Consider the following 24,457-nt stretch of genomic DNA (forward strand, 5'->3'; position numbering starts at 1 on the left):
ATAATGCAAATCACATATCATAACGATAGTTTTAATATTTTCATAATTTTTGTTGGCATGCTGATTTTGGTTTCTGACTTTGGCCATGATTTAAAGCAATCTAATTTTTAATCTAATAAATACCAAAAAAATTAATCTATCTTAATAAATTGAAAATCCAATCAAATAAAATAAATAATGATCTTCTAATCCAATCTGATCATTTCTAATCTAATAATTCTAAATCTGTACCATTTACTAGAATGGGGTCTCATGTGATATGTCATGAAGCAGCTATGTTTAGAAACCTTGTATAATTTAAATTTGCATTGATTATTATCAAATGTTATAAAATTGAATAAGTAATACCTATTTATTAGTGTTGAATATCAATGAATAATTGTAATGCAATAATTATTTTTTATTGTAGCTGAAACTCATAGAAAACATTTCAAGGATAGACTTCGTTTACTAGTAATGGGGAATTTAAATGAGGTGAGAGTCCGTGAGTGTTTGAAATATTTACTTGAAAATTCTTATTTCAGGCAATGAATTTCACTTATAGCAGAGGATGAAAATATGGTTATACAACTTTTATGATGAATTTGTAGCATGAACACTCATATAGTAAGCAAAATTAGAAATGTCAACTTATTGTCTGGTGACTCAAATTAAGGTGCTTGTACCCGGGGATAGTACTAGTGGCTAGTAGATCAGAAAATAGCCAAATGTCTGCTGCTTGGTGTCTATCCCGCAAGTAAGCTTAGACACGAGACAAGTTTAAGGTGCCACTGTGCCGGTATCTAGTCGTTACCGGCACGGCGGCACCTTAACTCTAATCGCCACGGGTTGTTGTGTCATGCTACAACCTTGGGTGCAAAAGATTTCTGCCCTTAATTCTGTTAAGTATTTTTTAGGTGTCTTCTATTATACATGTGCTGCAATTATTTTACCAGCCATTAATATAGATTGTTTCCTATCAAATGCAGTCTTTAAATGTACAATTGTGAACTCAAATCTATTTTTAAAAATTATGAGAATGAAAGGACCGAATTTCTGTCCTCAAGCAGAGCCATTCCCATGTACGACAACTCCAACCGCTCGAACTTGTGTCTATGTTACCCATGTGGATGAGACTGTGAGTCATTCATGTGTGCGTGTGCCTGAGAACATGTGCATATTTATTGCTGGTGCATATGCAGCTTCAGCACTGGTGCACCTCCTGCATCCTCATCGCTAGGTTCTTTGTTCCTATAGTTTTTTATCTCATTGTCTGCGAGTTTGTTGCCCGCCATTGGAAGAATTGCATGAAATGAAACGCATCAGCAGAGCAGGAAGCTTGAGTACTGGTATAGCATCCACCTCTGTTGCATGTTGTCACTGATATCGTGAGTCCAACAGGGGTGTAGCTCGCTGGCGGCACGCGACTGACGCGAGTCCGCTTACTTGATAGCAAATGTTTATACGTGGTTTGCTAAATGATCTACCTTATCATTATGGATCAAAATAGCTAAAATATTATTGATTCAACACCAAGAATAGACATCAGTTGAAGAGTATCTTGAAAGACAAGGCTGTGAGATTTGTGGTTACTTTTTTATGGTGGGTATTGAAAAATAAGGGCATTTTCCAGCTCACCCTACGCAATTAGGGTTGAACTTGCCTTGTGTCTAAGCTTCCTTGCGGGACAGACACCAAGCTGCAGACATTTGGCAATTTTCTGATCTACTAGCCGCTAGTACCATCCCCGTGTACAAGCACCTTTACGTTCCGGTAAGAACGGTCCCCTACCATTTGCTTGGAGTGATGTTTTCTTTAGGGAAATAAAATTTATTAAACAAGAATTTATGATAAGAGAGATACTTTGAAGTCTCTCCATGTCAAAATAATTGAAATCTGTGTGTAAACATGAAGTTCCAATATTTTTTAGGCATTTAATGATCTGAATTCAGCTAGTCGGTAGCTTTTGACAATCTTGAAATTTTCATTCAGGGAACTGTTGTTCTTGTTGGGCCATTGTTTGGCGCCTTTGTTTTGTTTATTTTTCAGTACGCTGCTGGTCATGTGAAGGAGGGTGTTACTGCTAGTGCTACCGTCAACCAGGGCTACTCGGGACAGTTTTGAGCGTTTTTTTTTAATAACTTCTTATGATGAAACATTTCATAAACAAGTTTCAGCTCATTTTATAGCTCATTGGCTCATTGCGAGGGCTATCGAATGGCATTGTCAAAAAAATTCCATATGCTATTCCTAAGGTGCCAGAAGCAATAAAAAAGAGTGTCCCGAGTAGCCCCGTCGAACGGGGCTACTCAGGACACTTGCAATAAAACTTCATTTTAAAATATTTGAAGCATGCAGAGTGTACTCATCCATTACTAACAGTACTCTGAAGTCCTCCTCTTTCATTGTAGATGATGTAGAGGTAGAATAAATGACATTTTCAGTGATTTTTTTACTTGTTTTTCCTTCATTGATGATATTACCATAAACATTAATTACCGTCAACTGGGGTGACTTCGGCCACCTTTATGATTTTGTTTTGCAAACAAAAACGGGTCGTAAACGCCAGGGTCATAAACGCCAGGGTCGTAAACAAGGTCATAAACTCCAGAGTGACTTTGGCCATCGTTTATGACCCCGCTTTTGTTTGCAAAACAAAATCAAAAACATGACTGAAGTCACCCCAGTTGATGGTACCTTATTATTGATGTGATATTACTGTATTATTGATGATATTACCCTATCCATGAACATGCCATTGAGCATTTACAGCAACCTTGTCCACTGCAAGCTTCATATCAGCAGCCTTATAACATTTTTTCGGTACCGTAAAATGGGGTTACTTTGACCGGCTTTTGACCAGCTGGGTATCTTTGACCACTTTTCATTTTTTAACAAAAACCCCCAAAACTCAGAAACGATTTGACATAGAAAAATTTTGTCAATGGCCATCAAAGGCCTAATACTGAGGCTACGTAACAATAGAAAGATTTAAAAAGTTTGCATGTCTAATAGGTTAAAAAATTAATAATGTGACCCACGAAAAAGAGCTTTATATAAAGCCTGTCGGAGTACCCCCTCCAATTTTTTTATTTTTTGGTAAAATAACTCCAGGTTTTGATGCATTGTAGTAGAACTCATCTAGTTACATATGCAAAAGACAAATTTTAGGAAAGTGTCATAGTTTGCAAATGGGGGGCACCACCCCCCAATGGGGGAACTTTGAACACCTAATGGCAGCCGTGACGGGGTAACATTGACCGGCTTGGAAATTAAGTTAAAATTACCATAGGTACCTATATAACATATTTTATGTTTGATACACCTATTAATGTTTTTTTCTTTATGTTTCAGACTCTACAGAGTCTTAGATATGGTAATTTTAACTTAATTTCCAAACCAGTCAATGTTACCCCGTCATGGCTGCCATTAGGTGGTCACATTTTGCCCATTGGGGCCGCGCCCCCCATTTGCAAACTATGACACTTTCCTAAAATTTGTCATTTGCATATGTAACTAGAAGAGTTCTACTATAATGCACCACAACCTGGAGTTATTTTACCATAAAATAAAATTGATTTTACCACCCGGTCAAAGAAACCCCAAGAGCTGGGGTAACAAAGACCATCACTTTTTTTTAAATTACATCAAAACTATGAGATGCAGGAGCCAGCAATTTATGGTGAGTAAAGCTAGAGTATAGACCTGTATTTTGCATGTTTCAATTTAAGTTTAACTTATCTAGTAAAAAAATGGCATCACTTTGAAAAAAAAGTGGTCAAAGTTACCCCATTTTACGGTATCTATAAGCTCACAGGATGGCTTGTAATTTCACACCATTTTAATTGGGTTGAGTGAATTTACTATAAAAAAATATAACTCAGGACTCACTGCAGTGAGTGACTGAGAGCGCATTTTCTCGTGGACGAAAACTTGAGGTCACAGACGAATGGACAGACGGACGGACAGAAAGACAGACAGACGGACATGGCAAGCACAATAGTGCTCGTTTATGTGCCATTTTAATTGGGTTAAGTGAATTTACTATAAAAAAAAAGATTGTGAAAAACATACCTGAAACAGAAAGGAATGTTTTAGTGACAACCATCATATATTTTGGAGAAATAAATCATAGTTTATGTCAATTACTTTTCATTCTATGATGCCCGGTGCACAATTATATATATAGCATTCTATGTACAATTTTGTGACAACCAATGATGCACTAATTTATTGATAAGTGAAATTTTTTTCGCCAAGCGAGGTAAATGTAATCAATATTCTATGTTTTTAATCTATTTTTATCTTCACTGGAGCCTTTGCTTACTGAGGTTCTACTGTAAATGCATTTTTGGGGGTGTCCCGAATAGCCCCGGGAGGGTGTCCCGAGAAGCCCTGCCGTGCGGAAATGGCGCCATTTTTTTTTTTGGGAATGAGATAGGACAATTCCGTTAATTAGGTTTTCAAGCCGAGACCTGGGTGCATCTTTTATGTAAGTAAAATTTTTTAATACGGTAAATATTTTTTTTGCTACAGACCTTAGCAGAAGTAACTTTTCAAAATAGCGTTTTTCACCATTTTTTTCAGGAATTTTTCGAAGCTAGTAAATGTAGTATTTTTCAATTTCCTTTATACTACATAGATAGTTAAAATGTTGATGTTTATGCCACTATATTTAGTTTTGCAATATTCCAATTAGTTTTGCTACTCTACTATAACAGTTTTACGCCGTGTCGGAGGACTGTCCCGAGTAGCCCCGCCCGTCCCGAGTAGCCCCGGTTGATGGTACGTGCTTTTGGGAATGGTCTGTAAAAATCATAGATCTGTTCATAATGTCTAGATAACAGGTACTTTTATATTACCTCTATTATTGCACCTTGCGTGTTAATGCAGTCTGACAGCTTTGACATGGCCGCAACTATGCGCGACCTTCAACAAAACGTTTAGGCTAACTTGTTGACATTATGATGTTTACCTTCTGCAGGATATTTTGGCGGGAATGGTAAAGCAATGCGGATTGCATTAGTTGAAAATTTTATGAAATGACATGTTTGCTACTACTGTAAAAGGGGGTTACTTTTTGACTATTTTTTTAAATGATGCAATTTTTTTACTAGCTAAATTAAACTTGAACATATAAAATACAGGTCTATACTCTAAGTTCACTCACCATAAATTGCCTGCTCCTGCCTCTCATAGTTTTGATGTAATTTCAACAAAAGTGATGGTCTTTGTTACCCCCACTTTGGTGTATCTTTGACTGGGTGGTAAAATCAATTATATTTTTTGGTAAAATAACTCCATATAACTCCAGGGTTTGGTGCACTGTAGTAGAACTCTTCTAGTTACATACGGTATGCAAATGACAAATTTGAGGGAAGTGTCATAGTTTGCAAATGGGAGGCACTGCCCCCGAATGGGGGAACTGTGACCACCTAATGTCAGCCGTGATGGGGTAATATTGACTGGCTTGGAAATTAAGTTATAATTACCATATATAAGATTCTGTAGAGTCTGAAACATAAAGAAAAAACATTAATAGGTGTATCAAACATGACGGATGTTAGATATGGTACCTTAACACGTTGGCCGCGATTGCTGATTTGGCCCGAATGCCGAACGGGCGATAGGTTCAAACTTGTATATCTTCAGTTACCCGGCAGATAGCAAATTAACTTAATTTCCAAGCTGGTCAATATTACCCCATCAGGGCTGACATTAGGTGGTGAGAGTTCCCCCATTGGGGGTGGTGCCCCCATTTTCAAACTATGACAATTCCCTCAAATTTGTCATTTGCATGTGTAACTAGAAGAGTTCTACTGCAATGCACCAAAACCTGGAGTTATTTTACCAAAAAATAGAAAAAATTAGAGAGGGTTCATAATATAGGTGGGGAGGGTGTCCTTTATTACCCCGTCACACGGAAATGGCTGACAATTTTTTTTTAATGAGATAGGCAAATTCTGTCAATCTTGATTCCAAGCCAACACCTGTGTGCAACTTTTATGTAAGTAAAATTTTTTAATATGGCGAATGTTTTTTTGCTCCAGACCTTAGTAGAGGTACTTTTCCAAAATCACACTTTTCACACTTTTTTGGCAATTTTTTAGAGATAGTAAATGTTTGATTTCTTGACTAGCTTCATACATAATAGATAGTAAAAATGTTGATGTTTATGTCCCTTTTTCAGTTTTGCAATATTTTGATTAGTTTAGCTGCTACAACATTTCTACGAAATGTGGGACGTGCGACCTGATTTACCCTGCCTGTCCATTATTACCCAGTTTGATGGTATGGTAAAAATTTTATGCTTAGTAATTCCTTGCATAAAGAATTGTTTGAAAATGATATTGGTCATTTTATTTTCTGCTTACCTTGACATTGAATGTAACTTATCATTTTTGTTTTGTGTATATATACAGGATCTCTCATCACTCTCATGGAGAAACCAACTCCAAGAAATTCTTCTCAAAGAGTCCGAAGTATTTTTGATGATGACTCTGATTGTGAGAGTGATGCTGGTCAAAATGCTGTCTCTGATCAAAGTATGAAAAAAGCATCAGCCATGGAGATGCCAGTTACTCAGGATAATTCCATGAGGTCTGGAAGAACAGCTTATTCAAAACCTGAAAGTTTGAGCAAACAAGCTTCTGAAAATGAAACTGTTTTTAGAACAAAGGAAAATGTGCCTCACAAAAGTGATTGGCTGCCTTCCAAAAATGTTCCTCAAGAATTGGAGAGCCAGTCATCAGATGAATCAGACAATGACTTTGCTGGATTTGATGGCACTATGAATGTCTCCAATAATTCAACAGGAGACTTTGATGGTTTTGAAGCCTCTTCTCCTCCAGCACGGGAGCTGGCCATGAGCCCCATCACTGAAATATCCAGTTCTCTTCCAACTCCTGCCATTAATGAAGATAATACTGAAAATGATGCTAAATTTGAAGAGCCTGTACAACAAACTTCTGTATTACTGGAAGCTAATGCCACAATAAATGCTAAAGTTAATGAGCCATCTAGCTCTGCTTCAGTCAGCAATGAAACAGCACCCAATTCCACCCTAGACTCAGATGCTGTCAATATCCCATCAGTGAAGATTGAGGAGCCTGAAGTGGAGATTCTAGAAGAGGATTCCTGCAGTGCTGAGCAAGATGGATTTTTTGAAATGCCTTCTCCTAATGCAGCCAGTTTTGCTGTTGAAGTTGCCAACCAAGTTAGAGTTGGAGATGTGTTCACTGACTCTGAAGATGAAGCTGCTGGAAGATCCATGATCCAAACAGCTAGAAAAAATGTCATGGCTGGAAATAAACATCTATGTGAGTATTATTTTTTTGGCAGGACATATATAATTTTTTGATGAGGCTTATTGTGTGAATTACCCTAACTTAGTCTTAATATCAGTGATATCTCATGATGTGTGGGCATCATCTTAGAGTATAAGGCATGATTAGTAGTATCTTAGTAATTTGATCTACTGCAAGCATTTTGAAAAATTATAGTTTGATTATGCCTTAGAAACCTTATCATGGATTATTGAAGAAATGTTTTGATGAATAATATTTAATGCAAATCTGAATGCAGAGGAGAGACTTTTTTTTTTGCTATGCATTGCCTATATTTGATCATTCCATATATATATAGATAGATAGTTCCAGACTCTAAAATCCAGACGGTAACTTTTAAATAAATTTCAAATTTGGTGTTGATTTGATTTATGCTTACTGTATTTTCTTAAAGTGAAATATAAAAAGACCCACATGAGGCTTTAAAAACCCCAATTTTTATCATAATTATATCATGACACAGCATGCTTCTTGAGACTATAACTTCATGTTTGATGTTATTATTGGCTTACATCAACTCAAAAGTCCATAAAATCAGCTTTAAAAATATTAGACATACTAAAAGCCTACAGCTAAGTGTGTGAAATGACGAGAGCTAAGTCAATAGACTTTTATCTGTTCTGTCAAGTTGCCAGTTGATATTTGAGCTCCTTTAATAGACTCAAAATTGATATAATTAACAAAAAAAGGTGGTAATACAGGAAGAAGATCAAACCCTCAAGGTACCTATTATTTTCACAGTCAAAATTTAGTCAAAAAATTTTTTACCTTTGTTTTTTCTAACTCACTGGGTTTCTTCAGTACACTTGCATTTGTCCAATTTCAAATAATTTAGCTTCCTAACTAAAAACTAGAAGTGTTACAAACCTGGCAATTTTTGAGTACATACACTAGTAGTTACTCTTAACTCTTGAGGTTTGGTACAAATTTCACAGTGTTAAGTTAAATTCTTCAAAAAATATGGGGAAAATACTGAAAAATCCTTTTTGCAGTCCAAGACTATATGTGTTTATATTGCCACTGTTATAATTTATGTATATATGTCAAATCATTCAATAGTAAACCTGCCAAATGAAATTTATTGTTGTATTAATAAGCCTGCTTTCTGTTTTTGATTGGTTTATTGTATATTTTTTTTCAGTGGCTAGCTTAAGGCCCAAACATTCCCTTGATTTGGAGGCCATGGCTGCTCCATTTGCTCAAGGTATTGTACTTAGGCTCATTAATTTCTATGGGTGAATAAAGTCCAGTGATTATTACTCTTAAAATTGCCTCTTTTGTTAGACTAATTTCAATTCAAATACAAAATCATGTAGAACATTTAAATTTAGATGTTTTGATTACTTGAAGTAATTACGTGTATCTAACCTAAATTTGAACGAACTTCTTTTTAAATTATTTGCTGTCAAACCTGGGGGCATTTTTTCTTGTCATTTATTAAGAAGCCATGTGATTTTAGGTTGGAAACGTGAGGTTGTCTTCCGTTCTGCCAAGAGCGAGACAGAAAGACGCACTGCTGCAGATGTCTACTACTTCACTCCATCCAACAAGAAGCTACGATCTATTGTCCAGGTTGAAAAGTATTGTAAGTGACTCAATTTTATCCTCTCCAATTTTACTAATTCTCTGTAAATGTCTTAGTAGTGCAAAAAGGGTAAAATAAACAGACAATAGGTATGAATTCTGATCACTTTCAAGTTGAAACATCTGATTAAATGCTTCTCAGGACCATGTTTTGAATTTTTAGAAAGTTTCATGCCAGATGACAGGTCAGTCCAGATCTCTCTTCAGATTCTGCTGTGTATGTTGTTTGTTCATAATAGGTTATTTTTTAACATATGACTTGATTATTCATGTTTATTTATTTTCCTCTAATGAAGTTTGTTTCCAACTAGCTCAACTTTACCAAGCTAGAAGTATTTATTAACAATATGAATTTATTGTGAAGAAGGTTTTGATGTTTTTGAAATAAATTGATTTTGTGCAGTGAGTGAGAATGAGAACACATCTCTATCTGGCAACAACTTCTCATTTGGACGTCACCCTCTAGGCATGGATCCTTCTGTGGAGAGAGTGAGACTCTCAAAGCCTGCTGTACGTATTATATGGACACTGTCCCGGACTAGATTTGATATTTTATTGCTTCAATGCTAAAAACTATGCTCATCAATGCACAAAAGTGAAATTTTATTGAATAGGTTCACTGTGAAAAATATCTGCCTTCATGGGATTTGGCTGAAAAATTTACTGGGGAATAAAAACATTTTTACTTGAGGGAAAGCACCACATTTGTATTATACTTTATTTGACACACCTATTGGCATTTTATTTTCCTCTTCTGATGTACTTCTTGAACTATACACAGCCATGTGGTCTTGCTCCCTGAAAATGAATTCAAATATCCTAATATCTTTGTATTTCCTTTTGTTCCATAGGTGTCTATATATTTTTTGCAACTGGCAATTTGTCTCCAAATTTGTAACTTTATTTTACTTTATACTGCCATTTTATTTTGATTTCACCTGTACATGAAGTTGAACAGGCGAGGGTCAATATATTATTATGAGGGTAAATTTTTTCTCGTTAGTTAGAAAAATCTTAAATTTCAGAATTTCTGGTAAAATGCAAGCATTTAATTCTTGCACACTATTCAGATCAAACGCAAGTTTGACCAAGTGTCAGAGGACAGCTTGCAGGGAGAGAAGCCGGCTGTCTCATCTGTGCCCCTGAAGAAAAGAAAGGTTGATTTTCATCCTAATGCTTCCTACCCTACAGGTCAGTTGTTGCTATGAACATTAAAACTGAAATTTATCATCAAAACTAAACTACAGTTATTGCCATGACCGTCAAAACTGAACTTTATTCCTCTATTGTTGTATATTAGCTATAGATTGTGCGCAGCAGTCTCACAACTGTTTGTTGTATGATCAAGTTTTTGAATGTTGCTCATTATTCACTGTTAGAAAGATCAACTTCCTGTATTTTCATTTAACTGTTTACTTCTAGAATTTTAAACAGTTCCTGCGAGTACAATCAATCCATCTACAGGCTAACATAGATATCTGCAGAATTTTGAATTTTCAAAGGCAATTTAAGAAAGTGTGAAGAATTTTAAGATAAATTTACTCCCTCAGATTTGTCTGAATTTTTGTATATTGAAAGATTAATTGCAGTTGAAGACTCAAACACGTTCAAAATGCTAAAAAAAATTATACACTTAGTTTGAATTAAATCATCCAAATAGAGAGGGTGACTGTCAAACTTTAAATTTATTGTTTCATCAATCTACTACCTGCATTTTCTGAATAGATATTGTTTCTTCCATCTTTTATAAAACTTAGGAACGAGCATCAATTTCATTGTCTGAGTCTAAACAAATATCTTAACTCTTGGACGCTGGTAGGCAGTGGTGCTACTATGTATGGAACAGTGGTCAGTTGATTGGTGATTGGCAGAAGCATGATAATGTAGCTTCTAATATATAATATAAAGGACGCAAAGGTCTAGGACGCACTGTGCATTTTTGGAAGAAGGTCTATAGTAATCATATATTGCAAGTGGCCAACAAATGTGGTAATAACATCATTTTGAAGGGAAGAATGTAACGGGTCCTAGTTTCATGTTGTGAGTGGCAGTTGCTATTTTCAGTATAAATGCTACTCTCACTTATATTTTATTGATACTGATGTGAGCTGTTATCTTCTTGAGCCACAGAGGATCATTTCAAAGTATTTATCGGAACTAAACAGTTCAAATGTACTCAGTGTTCTTATTGGCATTAATGTGTTTGACTGGTGTCTCTCCAACAGAAGAGACATGCAGTCCTCGCCATTTCCTAGACATTGCTGGTGCACCTTCAGCTGCGGTCTCAGAACCCTCCCAGTCTGTGCCTGCTGATCCCACACACCACAAGACCAAGGCCCCCAGCGCTGCTCCTGCTGCTCCAGCTGCTCTTGCTGCTCCTGCTGCTCCTGGGAGTGATGGCACTTTGATCTCCAGGGACTGCGAGGTGCGCGAAACAAACTTTTTCCATAACAACCATTAAGATTTCAATGAGAATTATTTGTTGATCTGTATTACTATGTTATGTATATATTTTTTTTGCTTCACCAAGCCCCATTCTACATAAAATATTTTTGAAGTGTCTTAGATACAGTTCTGTTGTTGTAACGTTTTTAATTCATTATTTTAGGTTTGTAAATAAGAAAACGTCAACTGATCCACCAATATATTCATTCTACTTGCAGGTGATCATGCAGCGGATGAACCCAGGCGTTACACGGGCGCAGTATCCGCTCTATGATGCTGGCTCAGGTCGGTTTATCATTGACATTTTTCATTACATAAAGCCAAAATTCCAAGTTTATTCTGCTAGGATTTTTAGCTTTAGTCTCTATGAAAATATTTTTACTAGAAGCAGGAATTCAATAATCTGATCATTATCACCAGAACAATAGTAATGAATTAAGTCAAATTGAGTATTATCAGTTAAGACAGTCTGTGTTGTTGTCACAGTATTGATATCAGAAATCATTCCATGAACATGAATGATTGTATAATTACTGCATTTATTATCACAGACGTAATATTTTTTATAATAGTGAAATTGTAAAGCAAGTATTAAAGGCGCGGTCCCTACAGAGGCAGCGAGCTCGTGGAACCAGTCACTGTGTCGCATTGGGCGCCCTCTGCGTCTGGGCAACACCCCCGCGTCCCACGTGGTGGAGCCGCCACGTGAACCTTGGGGCCCTAATCCCCCACGACTCATGGCAGGACCTAGGATCATCACGCCCCTGTAAGACCAGCATCTCTGTGGCACCATCTTCAGCAACATGTACAGGGTCCTTCAAGAAAGTCCCTGATTTCAAGAGGCTTTTTGCAAAAAATCATACGACACATACAGAACAATTAATTTTATTTGTGAATATCTCATTTGATGCCATTTTATTAATAAGCCTCTCCGTTTTGAGGAAGCCACTGCATGAGTTGTAGTGGGGGTAGAGATGGGGATTAGGTATATATCCGTTCCTGCGTACGTGCCGTTCTCAGTGTGTGCCATGGCTTGGCACGGTGAGCATCGGGCGTTTGTTGTGGAAGAGTTTATTACAAATGGCAGTTCTGTGATTTCTACTCAACGAGCGTTTCGGATTCGATTCAAACTTGGCCGACATGAGAGTGTTCCTGATGCGAAAACGATTAGACTGTGGGTCTCAAAATTTAGACAAACAAGGTCAGCACTAAAAAGAAAGCCAACTGGCCGACCTCGTACTGCAATAACACCGGAGAATGTGACGCGAGTGAGAACATCCATCCAACAGTCTCCAAAGCGGTTAGCGGTTAAACATGCAGCTGCCCTGGCATTGTCAGAAACGAGTGTATGGAGAATTCTGCATAAAGAACTTCAACTGCATCCCTACAAAATAATGGTTGCCCAAAAGTTGTCTGAAGGAGATGTTGAAACTCGCAGGGCTGCATGTGATGAAATTTTGCAAAACATTCCCCCAGATTCTGTCTTCATTTCTTCTGATGAAGCCCACTTCCACTTGTGTGGAACTGTTAACAAGCAGAATTTCCGCTATTGGGCTGCAGAAAATCCTAGGGAAGTTCACCAACAACCACTACAGCCCAAAAGTCACAGTTTGGTGCGCCGTTGCGGAATTTGGTGTGTGGGGACCGTATTTTTTTGAAGAAGATGGACAAACAGTAACGGTCAATGCCGATCGCTATTGTCACATGATAGAGACATTTCTTCGACCCGAGATCAACCAATTTGTTTTAGACCATGAGGAAGAAGTTTGGTTCCAACAGGACGGAGCCACAGTTCACACCGCTCGCCGGTCCATGGAAATGTTAAGAGAGTTGTTTTCTGGACGTCTTGTGTCTTTAAGAGGAGACATTTCCTGGCCCCCACGGTCACCCGACTTATCACCTTGCGATTTCTTTCTGTGGGGCTACCTAAAGGCTGAAGTGTACAAACATCGTCCCAGAAATCTGCAAGAACTAAAACATGCCATTAGGCAGGAAGTGGCAGCCATTCCAACGGAAGTTACACGAAGAACTATGGGCAACTTCAGGGAAAGACTTCGTGAATGTCTTAACAATGGGGGACATCATTTATCAAACATAATTTTCAAAACCAAGTAAAGTGTACTAAGTGATTTAAAATGGCATCAAGTAAGCTATTCACAAATAAAATTAATTGTTCTGTATGTGTCGTATGATTTTTGCAAAAGCCTATTGAAATCAGGGACTTTTTTTTTTGAAGGACCCTGTATTTTCATTATAGTCTCATTCAGAAAGGTCCTAATGCAGCTGATGTGTCCCAAGGGATTAGGTTACTCAGTAACTGCTTAGGTTTCTTCATGTTGATTGTTGGACCTAATTTATAAAAGTATATTTTATTTAGAATAGTTCCATACTCAACTACTATTATTTTGTAATGCATTGCTAGTTTCTCCATAAGATGGCCTCTTTTCAACAGAGTGAAGGGCAGCGAGGCAGAAAAGACATACCATTGCACTGCGCACTGCCCCGGTGTTCACGGCGCCCTGCCATCACTGCCTTGTGTGAAGTGTCGCTGCCTCTTCCACCCACAGTGCATCCACCTGCCGTACTCCCTCACCCAGCTCATCACCAGCCTCACCTACAAGCTCATGTGTCCTGTCAGTGGCCAAGCTTGTTTCTTCACATGAATTGTCAATCAGCTTATCCTAAAACAGGATTGATTCCATGTATTGAAATTTATTAGTGGGTTAGATTTTGGTGACTCAACATACCATGGTATTTTTGGCTGTTCTATATTAAAAGGATGTTTTTGCGACCTAATTAAGTTGCTCACTAGCTTTTTTTTTTATCTCTGATATGTTGCATTATTCCCAGTTTCATCAGCTAGCCTGGAAATGCAATACGTAAAACTTAACATCAATTGAAATCAGCTTATACCAGTTCGTGGTTGTAATTAGAGTTTGTAAGACAGAATTTCCATCATGAAAATTTTTTTAGGTACCGCTCCTTCTGTCTGGAGGTGTTAATGTGCTGAACTATTTTTTCATAATTTCCTGGCATTACAGAACTGCTACTTGGAAACAAAACGTAGCTCAGTCAACGTGAAGGTCCCACCCAATCCAGTGACGCCCTATGAACCTTTGAGCTACGAAGACGACCCGACCACCTCCTCATACAGTGACTACTCTGATCCAGACGAAGGTGTGGGTTCTGATTTGGAGAACCTGGACCCTACGAATTCTTCCCTATTGGGTGTAGACTTACGTCCTCCCACCCCCACCACACCTGACTACTCCCTTGAGTCGTACTTCCCTCCTGCCGGTACAACCATCCAGCAGCAGAGGAACATGGCGCTAGAGGCATTGCAGAATCTTGGCTCTGCTGACAGCTCTCGCCGCGCTCCCGCTCCTGCAAGGCCTGCTGCGCCGTCCAGACAACCGCAACAACAAACCAATGCTGGTAAGCATTTGTGTGTGCTGATGAGGGTTTTAAATCTCTACGGTTCTCTACATAGTAAATTATTCCTTACCTTGACAGAAACTATTTCTATTATTGCTTATACATAAATCAGTTTCTTTAGGTATGGTTTATTTCACAATTACTTTGCATTCCACATGATACTTATAATCTATTTCCATTGTATTTAATACAATCTAAGCTCTACCTGGGAAAAAGCTCAGGTAGAGCTTTTTCCAGAACAAACAAAAAGAACAAAATCAGAAGAACGAAACGATTCCGCCTAACAGGAGGCTGCATGATTAACATCCAGAGTCTTGGTGTGTACCATTAAAGTATTTTTCATTTCAGCTGGAAATTTGGGTACGCCATCGTACACTCTGCTCCCCAAAAGCTCGACTTCTTTGCATCAGCCTAAGACGTTTCAAAGAAACTCTCAACCACAGCATCTTCTCTTGTCTGCTATGCAGCAGTCATCAATGCAGCAGTCCTCTTTGGTTCCTCTTCATGATCAGTACATGCAGAGCCAGGAGCACATGCTAGCTCAGGCCGAATATCAGCAGCAGCAAAATATTCCGGGCTTCCTGCAAAATGTTATGACTTCTTACCAAATGCTTGAGAAAATGAAAGTGCCAGAACCTCCAGTGACGATTCCTACAGAGCCAGTTCCAAGCTTCAAGGTAGACGCAAAATGCATCTCTATTACAGAAATTTTGTATAGGTAGTATTTTTTTTAATATTGTAATCCATAGTGTCAATGTTCATGAAGTTTTTTTCTCGTCTGAGACCCGCCATCTTGTATTGAAGTAACTCATAATAAAAAATTTGGCAGTGATAAAACAAACATCTAGATAATTAACGAGTCCTTAGTGAAATAGGGAATAGTATAATGAAGAGATAAAGGTTATAATTATGTTCAGAACTATGCACGGGACGTAAGCCTGGGCTACGGCGTGATGAAGCTTGTACTCGCTCGACTGCCTCCGCTCGACCTTCTCCGCGCTGCCCAAACCTGTGTCATGTGGAGAGACCTTGCACTGGGTCCTGACATGGTGAGAACTACGAGGCATGCTTGCCAGGCCACGATCTGTGTTGCTGGATATTGCGGGAACTGTTGAATTATGTCCTGTCATAGTTTTAACGTCGTTGCATGGTAGTTATTGTCATAAATATGTAACTGGTTTCTGGGTGTCTCGACATCGTTCACTGAGCTTAGCTTGATCTATACGACATGGGAGAGTAAGAATGAAAGGCCTAACTTCCTCGCAAAGCAAACTTGTAAAACAAATTGTGGTGAAGTACTTTTGAAATTTTCGGTCATAATTAAATTATTAAGTTTGCTGTCAAGCCGTCAGTAAATAACATTTTTGCACAATTTGAACAGAATACTATTGATACCGAATGCTAAATCAATTCATATGAATTTTTTTATCGTCAGCGGAGAACACGCACGGCACTCATTGATAAAGTGATCAAAACCTGTGCTGAATGCCTGGACTTCACTAGGCATTGATTTACAATCCATGAAATTTAAATCAGACTACTCTTTGTACATTATTCAATATTTGAAGGTATGAAATGAATACAAATATTATTTTATTAAAGTTAACTTTTCTACAGTGTGCTCATGAATGTATTTGTTGTAGTGGGCTGGCGTGCGACTTACTCATCTGACGTGCCGCGTGAAGAGCTGGCGCTCGCTGGCCGTGTTCCTGGACGCCCGGCGCTGCCGGTCCCTTGCCGTCACGGGGCCTCTCATGAGCGTCTCCCAAACGCAGGTCTTAAAAACATCTGACAAGTTTTCTTTGTTCAGATGGAAATAACTATTTTTTTATTACTGTTGCATCCTGCCAGTGGAATATAATGGTTTATGTATCCTTGTGAAATTTCAGGTTAATTCTTGCCCGGTTCTTATTCAACCAAGTTCACCGAAGCTGTCGTCTATTATCAGCGAGTTTATGCCTGTAGAATTTTTATTGCAATTACTATGGACAGAATAATGAATTCCTGTAAAGTAACCAATGTTTTCCTCAGGTCGTGGAAAAGAATTCCAAGAAGATAACCCAGGCCCCTGGACTTGAGGCCCACCCGCCAGTGATGAATATGGTGGCTCATGAAGGTGATCCAGCGGGGAGAACTCCATCAAATGCTGATGTTGGGAGCACCTCTCCTGCATCTTTGCGAGACTCGGGAGCTTCTCCTACTGTTGTAAGTGACCAAGATGATGATGATGATGAGCCCATGGAGATTGACCAGGATTCGGTCACTCCTGGTGCAGCGACTGAGGCCTACGACAGGGATGGCCAAGACGAGGCCGAGCGGGATAGACGACGCTTGGATACTGTGCTGCAGGATTTGGAATCTCCCTCTAAAGATGATTCTACTTCTGAGTCAGAAGAACTTGACGTTACGGCCGATTTTCCGACGTCTTCAGATGGACTGTCAGCTTCTGTTCTCCTTGCTCGATCTGAGAATGAGGTAACTGACATCTCCAGCACAAATATACAGAAAGTCATGGGCGATAAGTCTGATGATGTGTCGTCCAAAGACACACAGGAAGCCATTGTAAAGGAGACACCTGCCAAATCTCTCGAAGAGATACAGGAAACCATTGACAAGGAGACACCTGCCAAATTGCTCGAAGATGCACAGGAAATCATTGACAAGGAGACACCTGCCAAGTCCCTCGAAGAGATGCAGGAAACAATTGACAAGGAGACACCTGCCAAGTCCCTCGAAGAGATGCAGGAAACCATTGACAAGGAGACACCTGCCAAATTGCTCGAAGATGCACAGGAAATCATTGACAAGGAGACACCTGCCAAGTCCCTCGAAGAGATGCAGGAAACAATTGACAAGGAGACACCTGCCAAGTCCCTCGAAGAGATGCAGGAAACAATTGACAAGGAGACACCTGCCAAGTCCCTCGAAGAGATACAGGAAACCATTGATAACGAGACACATGCCAAGTTTCTCGAAAGGATACAGGAAACTGTTGACAAAAAGACATCTGCCAAGTCCCTCGAAGAGATACAGGAAACCATTGACAAGGAGACACCTGCCAAGTCCCTCGAAGAGATACAGGAAACCATTGACAAGGAAACACATGCCAAGTTTCTCGAAGAGATACAGGAAACTGTTGGCAAAAAGACATCTGCCAAGTCCCTCGAAGAGACACAGGAAGACATTGACCAAGAGACACCTGCCAAGTCCCTCGAAGATGCACAGGAAACCGTTGACAAGGAAACAACTGCCAAGGCCTCCAAAGATACTCTTGAAACCAATGACGAAGTGATACCTGCAAAATCTCTCGAAAGTACTCAGAGAACCTTTGAGGAAGAGATGCCTGCGGATTCACGCTCAAATAAAGACATTGATGAAGAAACACCTGTTGAGTCTCCTGAAGATAAACAAGGTACCCTTGCTGCGGACACAACAGAAAAAGTAAGCGAGACTGAGGATTCTGTAAAAATTAGCCCATTAAGTGATTTGGCTGAGGAAAAAATTGAAGAAGAGGTAAAGACAGTGGCATCAACCATGTGCGAGATTTCAAATGGAGCAACAGGCAATGCTGAAGCTCCAGAAAGTAGAACTATCGACAATGAGATGACGAATATCAAAGGGTTTCCTCTCGTCTCTGTCATACCAATCAATCCTTCTGCTCTTGTTGATCTCGAATTCCTTGAAAAATCTCCAGAAGGAAAACGGAGTATCGCGGCAAAAGAAAGAATGGCAGAGTTAGTTTCCCAAGACTTGAGCGGCAATGAAAGCGGAGACGCCTTGCAAGGACCGCTTGTTTCATCGCAGGAGGACGAGGCTATGGATGTCGAGGAATCATTTCCAATTGACAAATATATTGGTGCGGTATTTCCAAACAAGGAGCCAATTGAAATGCCTGAGTCATCTTCTGAAGTTGATGTCCAAGCAGCGAATATTGATTATGTTATGATGGACCTCGATTCGTCAGTTGAGGACTTTAAAGAGGTTCTAAACCCCAGCTCCATTGGTGATGTTTCGGATGGATGTAGGACCAAGGAAAAGGATGGGGAAAATATTACTCGTGGTGCCTACCCTGACGTATTTGAAGTAACTAATGAAGAAGAACATCATTCTACGGAAGTATTTGCGCCCGACCCAACTTTATTAAGCTCAAATGGCGGCAGTCCCAAAGACTTTAAAAAGGAAGATAAATCATTAACTACTAATGAAGAAGTCGAAGTGTCGGATAAAAAATCGTTGACATTTGCAGAAAATTCAGCTACCAGCATTTCAGCACGTCACGGAGAAAATGAAGTCTCTGCATCTTGTGCTTTGTCTCAGGCAGAAGCCAAGGCGGTCGAAATGCTGGTTTCGTGTGCTGTGATATCAAGCGAAATTGGTTGTCACAAAGAGTCTTCTGGAAGTAATGCGATGGGTCCAAGTATTGTTAAAGGTGAAGCATATTCTTCCGAGTCCAGTGCTGACGCTCTTCTTGATGAGAAAGCTAAGCCTGATATAAGCATTCTTCATGACAGCACCACAAAATTGGCCACCTCAGATGACCCCACAATGCCGCCCAAGGAAGAATCACGTGATGTACAGCTCGGCTCCATGGATATTGACGAACTACATCCTCCTTGTGAATCCTCCGAGATGGAAAGGTTGTCTCAAGTTCATCAGAAGACCACAGCACTTTTAAAAGTTGAGCGCCAATCGCAGTCCCCCGAATTGGAAGTATTATCAACTTTCTCGAGTTTGCATGCAGCTCAAGAAATAACTTCATCTGTCAAGATTGATGTTGTCGAAGAGCCAGCCGTTAATGCCATCACTGATAGAACAGAAGAAGTTAAGGGGGAATTGGCTGAATTGCCATCCAGCAATGATGACGTAAGTGAGGAACAAAGTAATGTGGACATGAAGCAACTGTCGTCAACAATGGGTTCTCAAAATCCCATTTTAGTTCCAGATTCTCCTGTTGCTGTTGACATCGGGACGTATCATGCAGAAGTTTCTCACGTCAACAACAAAGCTGATGTGTTTGCTGCTGGTACAAAGGTTGAAACATCAGCCGAGTCAGCTCCCTCTGATACCTCGCCACGTAACACTTTTAAAAGCCCCAAGATGTCAGGAGGTCATTTGGCTGGTGATGTCACCATCGAGTTGACAGATCAATCTGAAGATGAATCGTCAAGCTCCCAAGATGACTTAACGATATTGCCCGATAAAACCTCTGCAGTTGATCAGGTCAACTCTTCTGGCCAAAGAAATGAAGATGAAGTCAGTTCGGAATCTGAAATCGAGATTGAGCCTGAACGCCATATGAAAGTTGAACAACATGGCAACATTAGGAGTGAATCCCAAATGGATGTTGACGATTTAGAAGATGTGGGCACTCGCAGTGGAAAATTCAATGAAATTCCTGTGGAAGAAATTGAATCAGAGACTGAGCTAGGGATGTCCAATGAGTTAAGAGAAGAAGAAGAAGATGTAGAAGGAGAAGATGCTGCTGATGAAGAAAGACCATTAAGTAAGTATATTTTTAAGGATCAGATATGATAATGAAAATAATTTCCCATCTCGGTTACTTATATATATTTACTAGCATGGAGTTTTCCTTTATTAGCTTGGCATTGTTTTTTTTTTACTAACTGGTTGTCGTAGCAGTTACTAGGTATCATGATTTTTATCTAATTTTGAGGATAAAACATCTCGAGTTTTAGTTGTTTCTTATGGGACCTCTCCTCGATAATTGTCGGCTTCAAATATTGTTGCCAACTGACGTCATCACCTGGACTTCTGGAGGTACTGAGATCTTCACCTACCGTACTATGCTCGATAATGCCCTTATTCTAAAATAATTTAAATGAATCAAAAAGGCACGATGGCAAATACTGCTCAGAATTTGCTACGTGACAATAGGCTTCCTAAAATGAGCATGCTTCATTATGAATAATTATATGCCTGGAAGGAATTTAATTCTTATCGTTTTGTTTGGTCAGCGTCGGTGTGGGAAGAAGCTTGTAGAAGTGTAGGGCTCATGCAGCACCTGAGGAAGCTGCAATTGACAGAGTGTGGTGAAGACCTGCTGGAACACCTACTCCCCCATTGCTCCAGACTCACCGCTCTCCACATCTCCAAACTCGGCGACAAACACTCTAATTTACTTCTCAGGTGTCTGTCTCTAATTTTTAATTTAAATTTTTTTACATCTCAGGTGTAATTTCTCTAATTTTTCTCATTTATTTTGAATATTATTGTCCGGCAGCTCAAACTTAATTATTTGTTAGTTGAATGCGCATTTCGGATGATTACCTACCCTTACCTGATAATGCAAACTTTTCGTTTTGCTGTCAGTCTATCATGCCATAATTTGTACTATTGGAAGTTATAAGTTATATTTGTTTTGTTTACTTGTCAACCGGGAAATGTGTTCCAACTATAATAATTTTAATTTTTAGATATAGTTATGGAAACAAAACGTATTCAATCCTCGTGCATTCCAGTTAGAGCTATTACGAATGGACTCGAGTTCATCTTCACCATCGTGGTAATATCATTATATTCTTCATATCAATACCATTTTCATGAATGTTCTACACACAGACTTGACCCGAACTTGCTGCTCAACGCCGTTGCTCTGGAAGACCTGCACCTCTCTGGACACTTTACCTTCACCTCGAATTTCAACTTCATTAAGCTCCGCAAACTCAAGAAGCTCGTAAGTTAGCGAGCCGTTTGAGGAATATTTTCAATCTCAGTTTAAAATTTTTAAACTGAAATATGAATAATACTTTCATTCATTTTTTTATTATGGTTATGCCTGAGCTTTATATTGCAACTGTTGGGGTAACTTGACCTTGACAAATGAAACACCTGGCACATTTGTTTATTTTTGCAACATTGGCTGCATTTCTTGACTATTATGATAATTTAACGCGTAAAAAGTTTTTAATAAATTTATATACCTCCTCCAAAACTTGAAAGCCCGTATGTGCGAATCTATCTCGTAGAATTGGTGTAACCTTTGGGCACATGGTATGGTGCCAAGGGTTCTTTACGGACCAGTAAGGAGCGCCTTTGTGTTGTTGAGTCATTTAACGCTTGCCAGTGTTACTCTTGAGGAGCGGCCGTGTGCTACTGAACTTCCTAATGCGATGCCAGGGTTCTCTACAAACCCATAAGTTACGCTAGCATATTTTTCAATTTCTTGATGTCGTACCCAGGTTGCTTTTCATGCTTGTTTGACCTCGAATATTTGTTTACAGGGCCTCGTTGGTGCCCAGTTGCCTCTTTGGCCTCACCTCGGCACCAGCCTCACTCACCTCTATTTAAGTCCCGTGAGCCGCTTCACTTCTGACACCTGGAATAACATTGCCGCCATGAATAGTGAGTTTTCAAAGCGTATTGTCTTCTGTGCTGCATTGTTGTAATTGCCATGTTGTGTTAAAAAAGTGGAAGTCTGCAACACATTCACAACATTCGTGCTAACTTAGTTTGCATTCAACATTAACCTTTGACCTGATGTGGTATGGTACGCGCTGTGCACACACCTGTTTCTTAACAACTTTAACGTTTGGCCTGAAGGATTGTGGTACACGTTGTGCACACACCTAGTTTGTGTCTAACTTTAACTTATGTCCCGACTTAGTTGTGGCAGTTATGTACATGATCAATTATTATCCATCTTTAACGCTTGTCCTGTTGTGGATGATCAGGTCTGGTGGAGCTGAGCCTAGGGGAGTTCAGCGAGGGCGTGTCTGACAGCAGCTGGCATGTTTCCCTGTCGCGGTTAACCCAACTACGGAAACTGGCGCTTACAGACTGTGCCCTGGGGCCACGGCTCCTGGTGCTGCTTAAGAAGTTCTCTGCTCTACAGAAAGTGGTTCTCAAGCCGCTGTCGCAGCACCCAACTCTGAGTGTTAGTTTTATGCTCATTAGTTCTTTGTTGTGTCTTCACCAATTTCCGTTTAAATGGATAAAGGTACTTGTGAATTAAATTCTCCTTTGTATTATTCTCCTTTTAGGTATTAAATTCTCTTTTCCTAAATGAAATGGAAAAGATATTAAATTATCCTTGCTCAAATTTGCTTATTGTACTTATGATTGTTTGTCGTTAGTGAAAGGTTCTGATTTATTCTGTGGAAGTGAAAATTTTCAATTGATTTAAATTAATTATCATCTTTGCTTATTTTAATTTCTTTTAATTCAGTAAGTTAACAGTATCATGAAAATCAAATCCGAGCTCTGTATCTGCGATAATTGCTAGTGCCTATTTTTTTTTTTTTTGGACCTCATTATACCAAATGAAAATCTGTTCTCATTATAACAATAGAAAATGACTCAGATATAGTATTTTTAGTTGTTAATCATTGTGTGTGCAGTTGCCTGATCAGCTGTGGCGCGTGAAGCACGTATGGACGCTGCTGCCGACATCGCTACGTCTCTTGTGCGACGTTCACGACCTCACTGTCGCTCCCGCACCCAATGACCCTACCCCTCGACAAGGACTTGTTTTTGCTGTGAGACTTCATGCTACTTGCTTTTCGTCTAAAATACTATACTAATTTATTGTGGCGCTGTACAAACTTCTTCCTTTTATTGAAAATTTTATTTGGGTACATTCTGCTAACTTTTGCTTTTTATTTGAAAAAAAATGCGATTGCCTTGTATGATTCAAGTAACAAACAATTACATATTTATCTACCCAAAGCTTGTACTTGTCCCGTTATTCAGTAATTCTCCGGATTTTCTAAACCGTTTCTGCATTTTATTCTTATACAAAAGTCATACTTGTAATTTTCAATTTCGAGTTCAGAAATAATAACTCATTTGGACCTGCTTGAATTTTTTTATAAATAAACATTTTCCGCATTCTTTTGACGCTATCTGTAATGAAAATATTGGTTTAAGATTCTACGCACTAGCTTACTGTGGATGAACGGTTATTTCTTTCTTACTTGTAAATTAATGAACTAATCATCATAAGAAAACTTCAAAAGTTATTATTTATGTCTTGTGCATGCAGATCAGCGGCAGTAAATCAACAGACCAGGATGGACGGCAGTCGTCCTCCCTCCAGCACGTGGCTCTTGACAAGCTGCCTCGGTTCTTCTCACGACGCTCTAGTGCGCGCTCTGCTGTCTTCACCTTCAGGGTCCTGGCTGAGGGAGAGACTCCGGTCTTCCCCGAGTACTTCTGTGGATAGAAGATCAAACTTTCCATCGCTGGGAATCATAAAGTTTTGACACCTTTGTGCTCGTTTACTATTCAAGAATTTAAATTTACCTTAGATGTTTTGGTTAAAAAAATGAAATTTGTTGGGTCAGCGTAAGCTTTTTTTTTCAATAGTTATTTTTTATTGACAGTATGGATGACTTTTGGGCTAGTCCTTTAAGTGAAACTCTGGCCAATATCAAGGAATTTTCGCCCATTAAATGTTACCGTATCAATCGCTCTGGTTTAGATTCGAAATTTCTCTTCATGTGTTACTACATTCATTCATAAGAGCCTTCATCCACATTTCATTTAGGAGTATATAACAGTTCGTCTCCAAAATTTTTGCAGAATTTTCATGAATTAGAAGCATATCTACGAAGAAGAAGGACGCTTTAGAAGTGCCGGAATGATTATTCCGAGTCGATTGCCATGACTATGACACGATCGGCTAAATTGCAGTCCGTGTTTGTAAATTT

At 39.1% G+C, this 24,457-nt stretch overlaps 1 protein-coding gene across 1 annotated transcript; it reads left to right on the forward strand.

Annotated features, from left to right (window-relative positions):
* Positions 1-4,740: 4,740 nt before the first annotated feature.
* On the forward strand, positions 4,741-24,081 carry LOC108674688. The gene is made up of 21 exons (XM_047883974.1): positions 4,741-4,764; positions 6,402-7,298; positions 8,467-8,529; positions 8,785-8,910; positions 9,313-9,419; positions 9,980-10,100; positions 11,135-11,334; positions 11,573-11,639; positions 11,967-12,120; positions 13,807-13,987; positions 14,396-14,789; positions 15,138-15,466; positions 15,707-15,838; positions 16,433-16,564; positions 16,821-20,292; positions 20,765-20,936; positions 21,369-21,483; positions 22,031-22,151; positions 22,481-22,683; positions 23,147-23,284; positions 23,791-24,081. The coding sequence occupies exons 2-21, from the start codon at positions 6,419-6,421 to the stop codon at positions 23,968-23,970; spliced, it is 7,287 nt and encodes a 2,428-aa protein (XP_047739930.1). The 5' UTR covers positions 4,741-4,764; positions 6,402-6,418; the 3' UTR covers positions 23,971-24,081.
* The last annotated feature ends 376 nt before the right edge of the window (positions 24,082-24,457 follow it).

The sequence above is a fragment of the Hyalella azteca genome, unplaced genomic scaffold (assembly GCF_000764305.2).
Source record: "Hyalella azteca isolate HAZT.00-mixed unplaced genomic scaffold, Hazt_2.0.2 contig14192, whole genome shotgun sequence".
In the NCBI taxonomy this organism is placed as follows: domain Eukaryota; kingdom Metazoa; phylum Arthropoda; class Malacostraca; order Amphipoda; family Hyalellidae; genus Hyalella; species Hyalella azteca.

Bases quoted from the DNA above. Each gene is read 5' to 3' on its own strand.
- LOC108674688 (XM_047883974.1), top strand. From the start codon at position 6,419: ATGGAGAAACCAACTCCAAGAAATTCTTCTCAAAGAGTCCGAAGTATT. The intron at 20,293-20,764 runs GTAAGTATATTT...TTGTTTGGTCAG, and splicing joins TGATGAAGAAAGACCATTAA to CGTCGGTGTGGGAAGAAGCT. The intron at 21,484-22,030 runs GTAAGTTAGCGA...ATTTGTTTACAG, and splicing joins TCCGCAAACTCAAGAAGCTC to GGCCTCGTTGGTGCCCAGTT.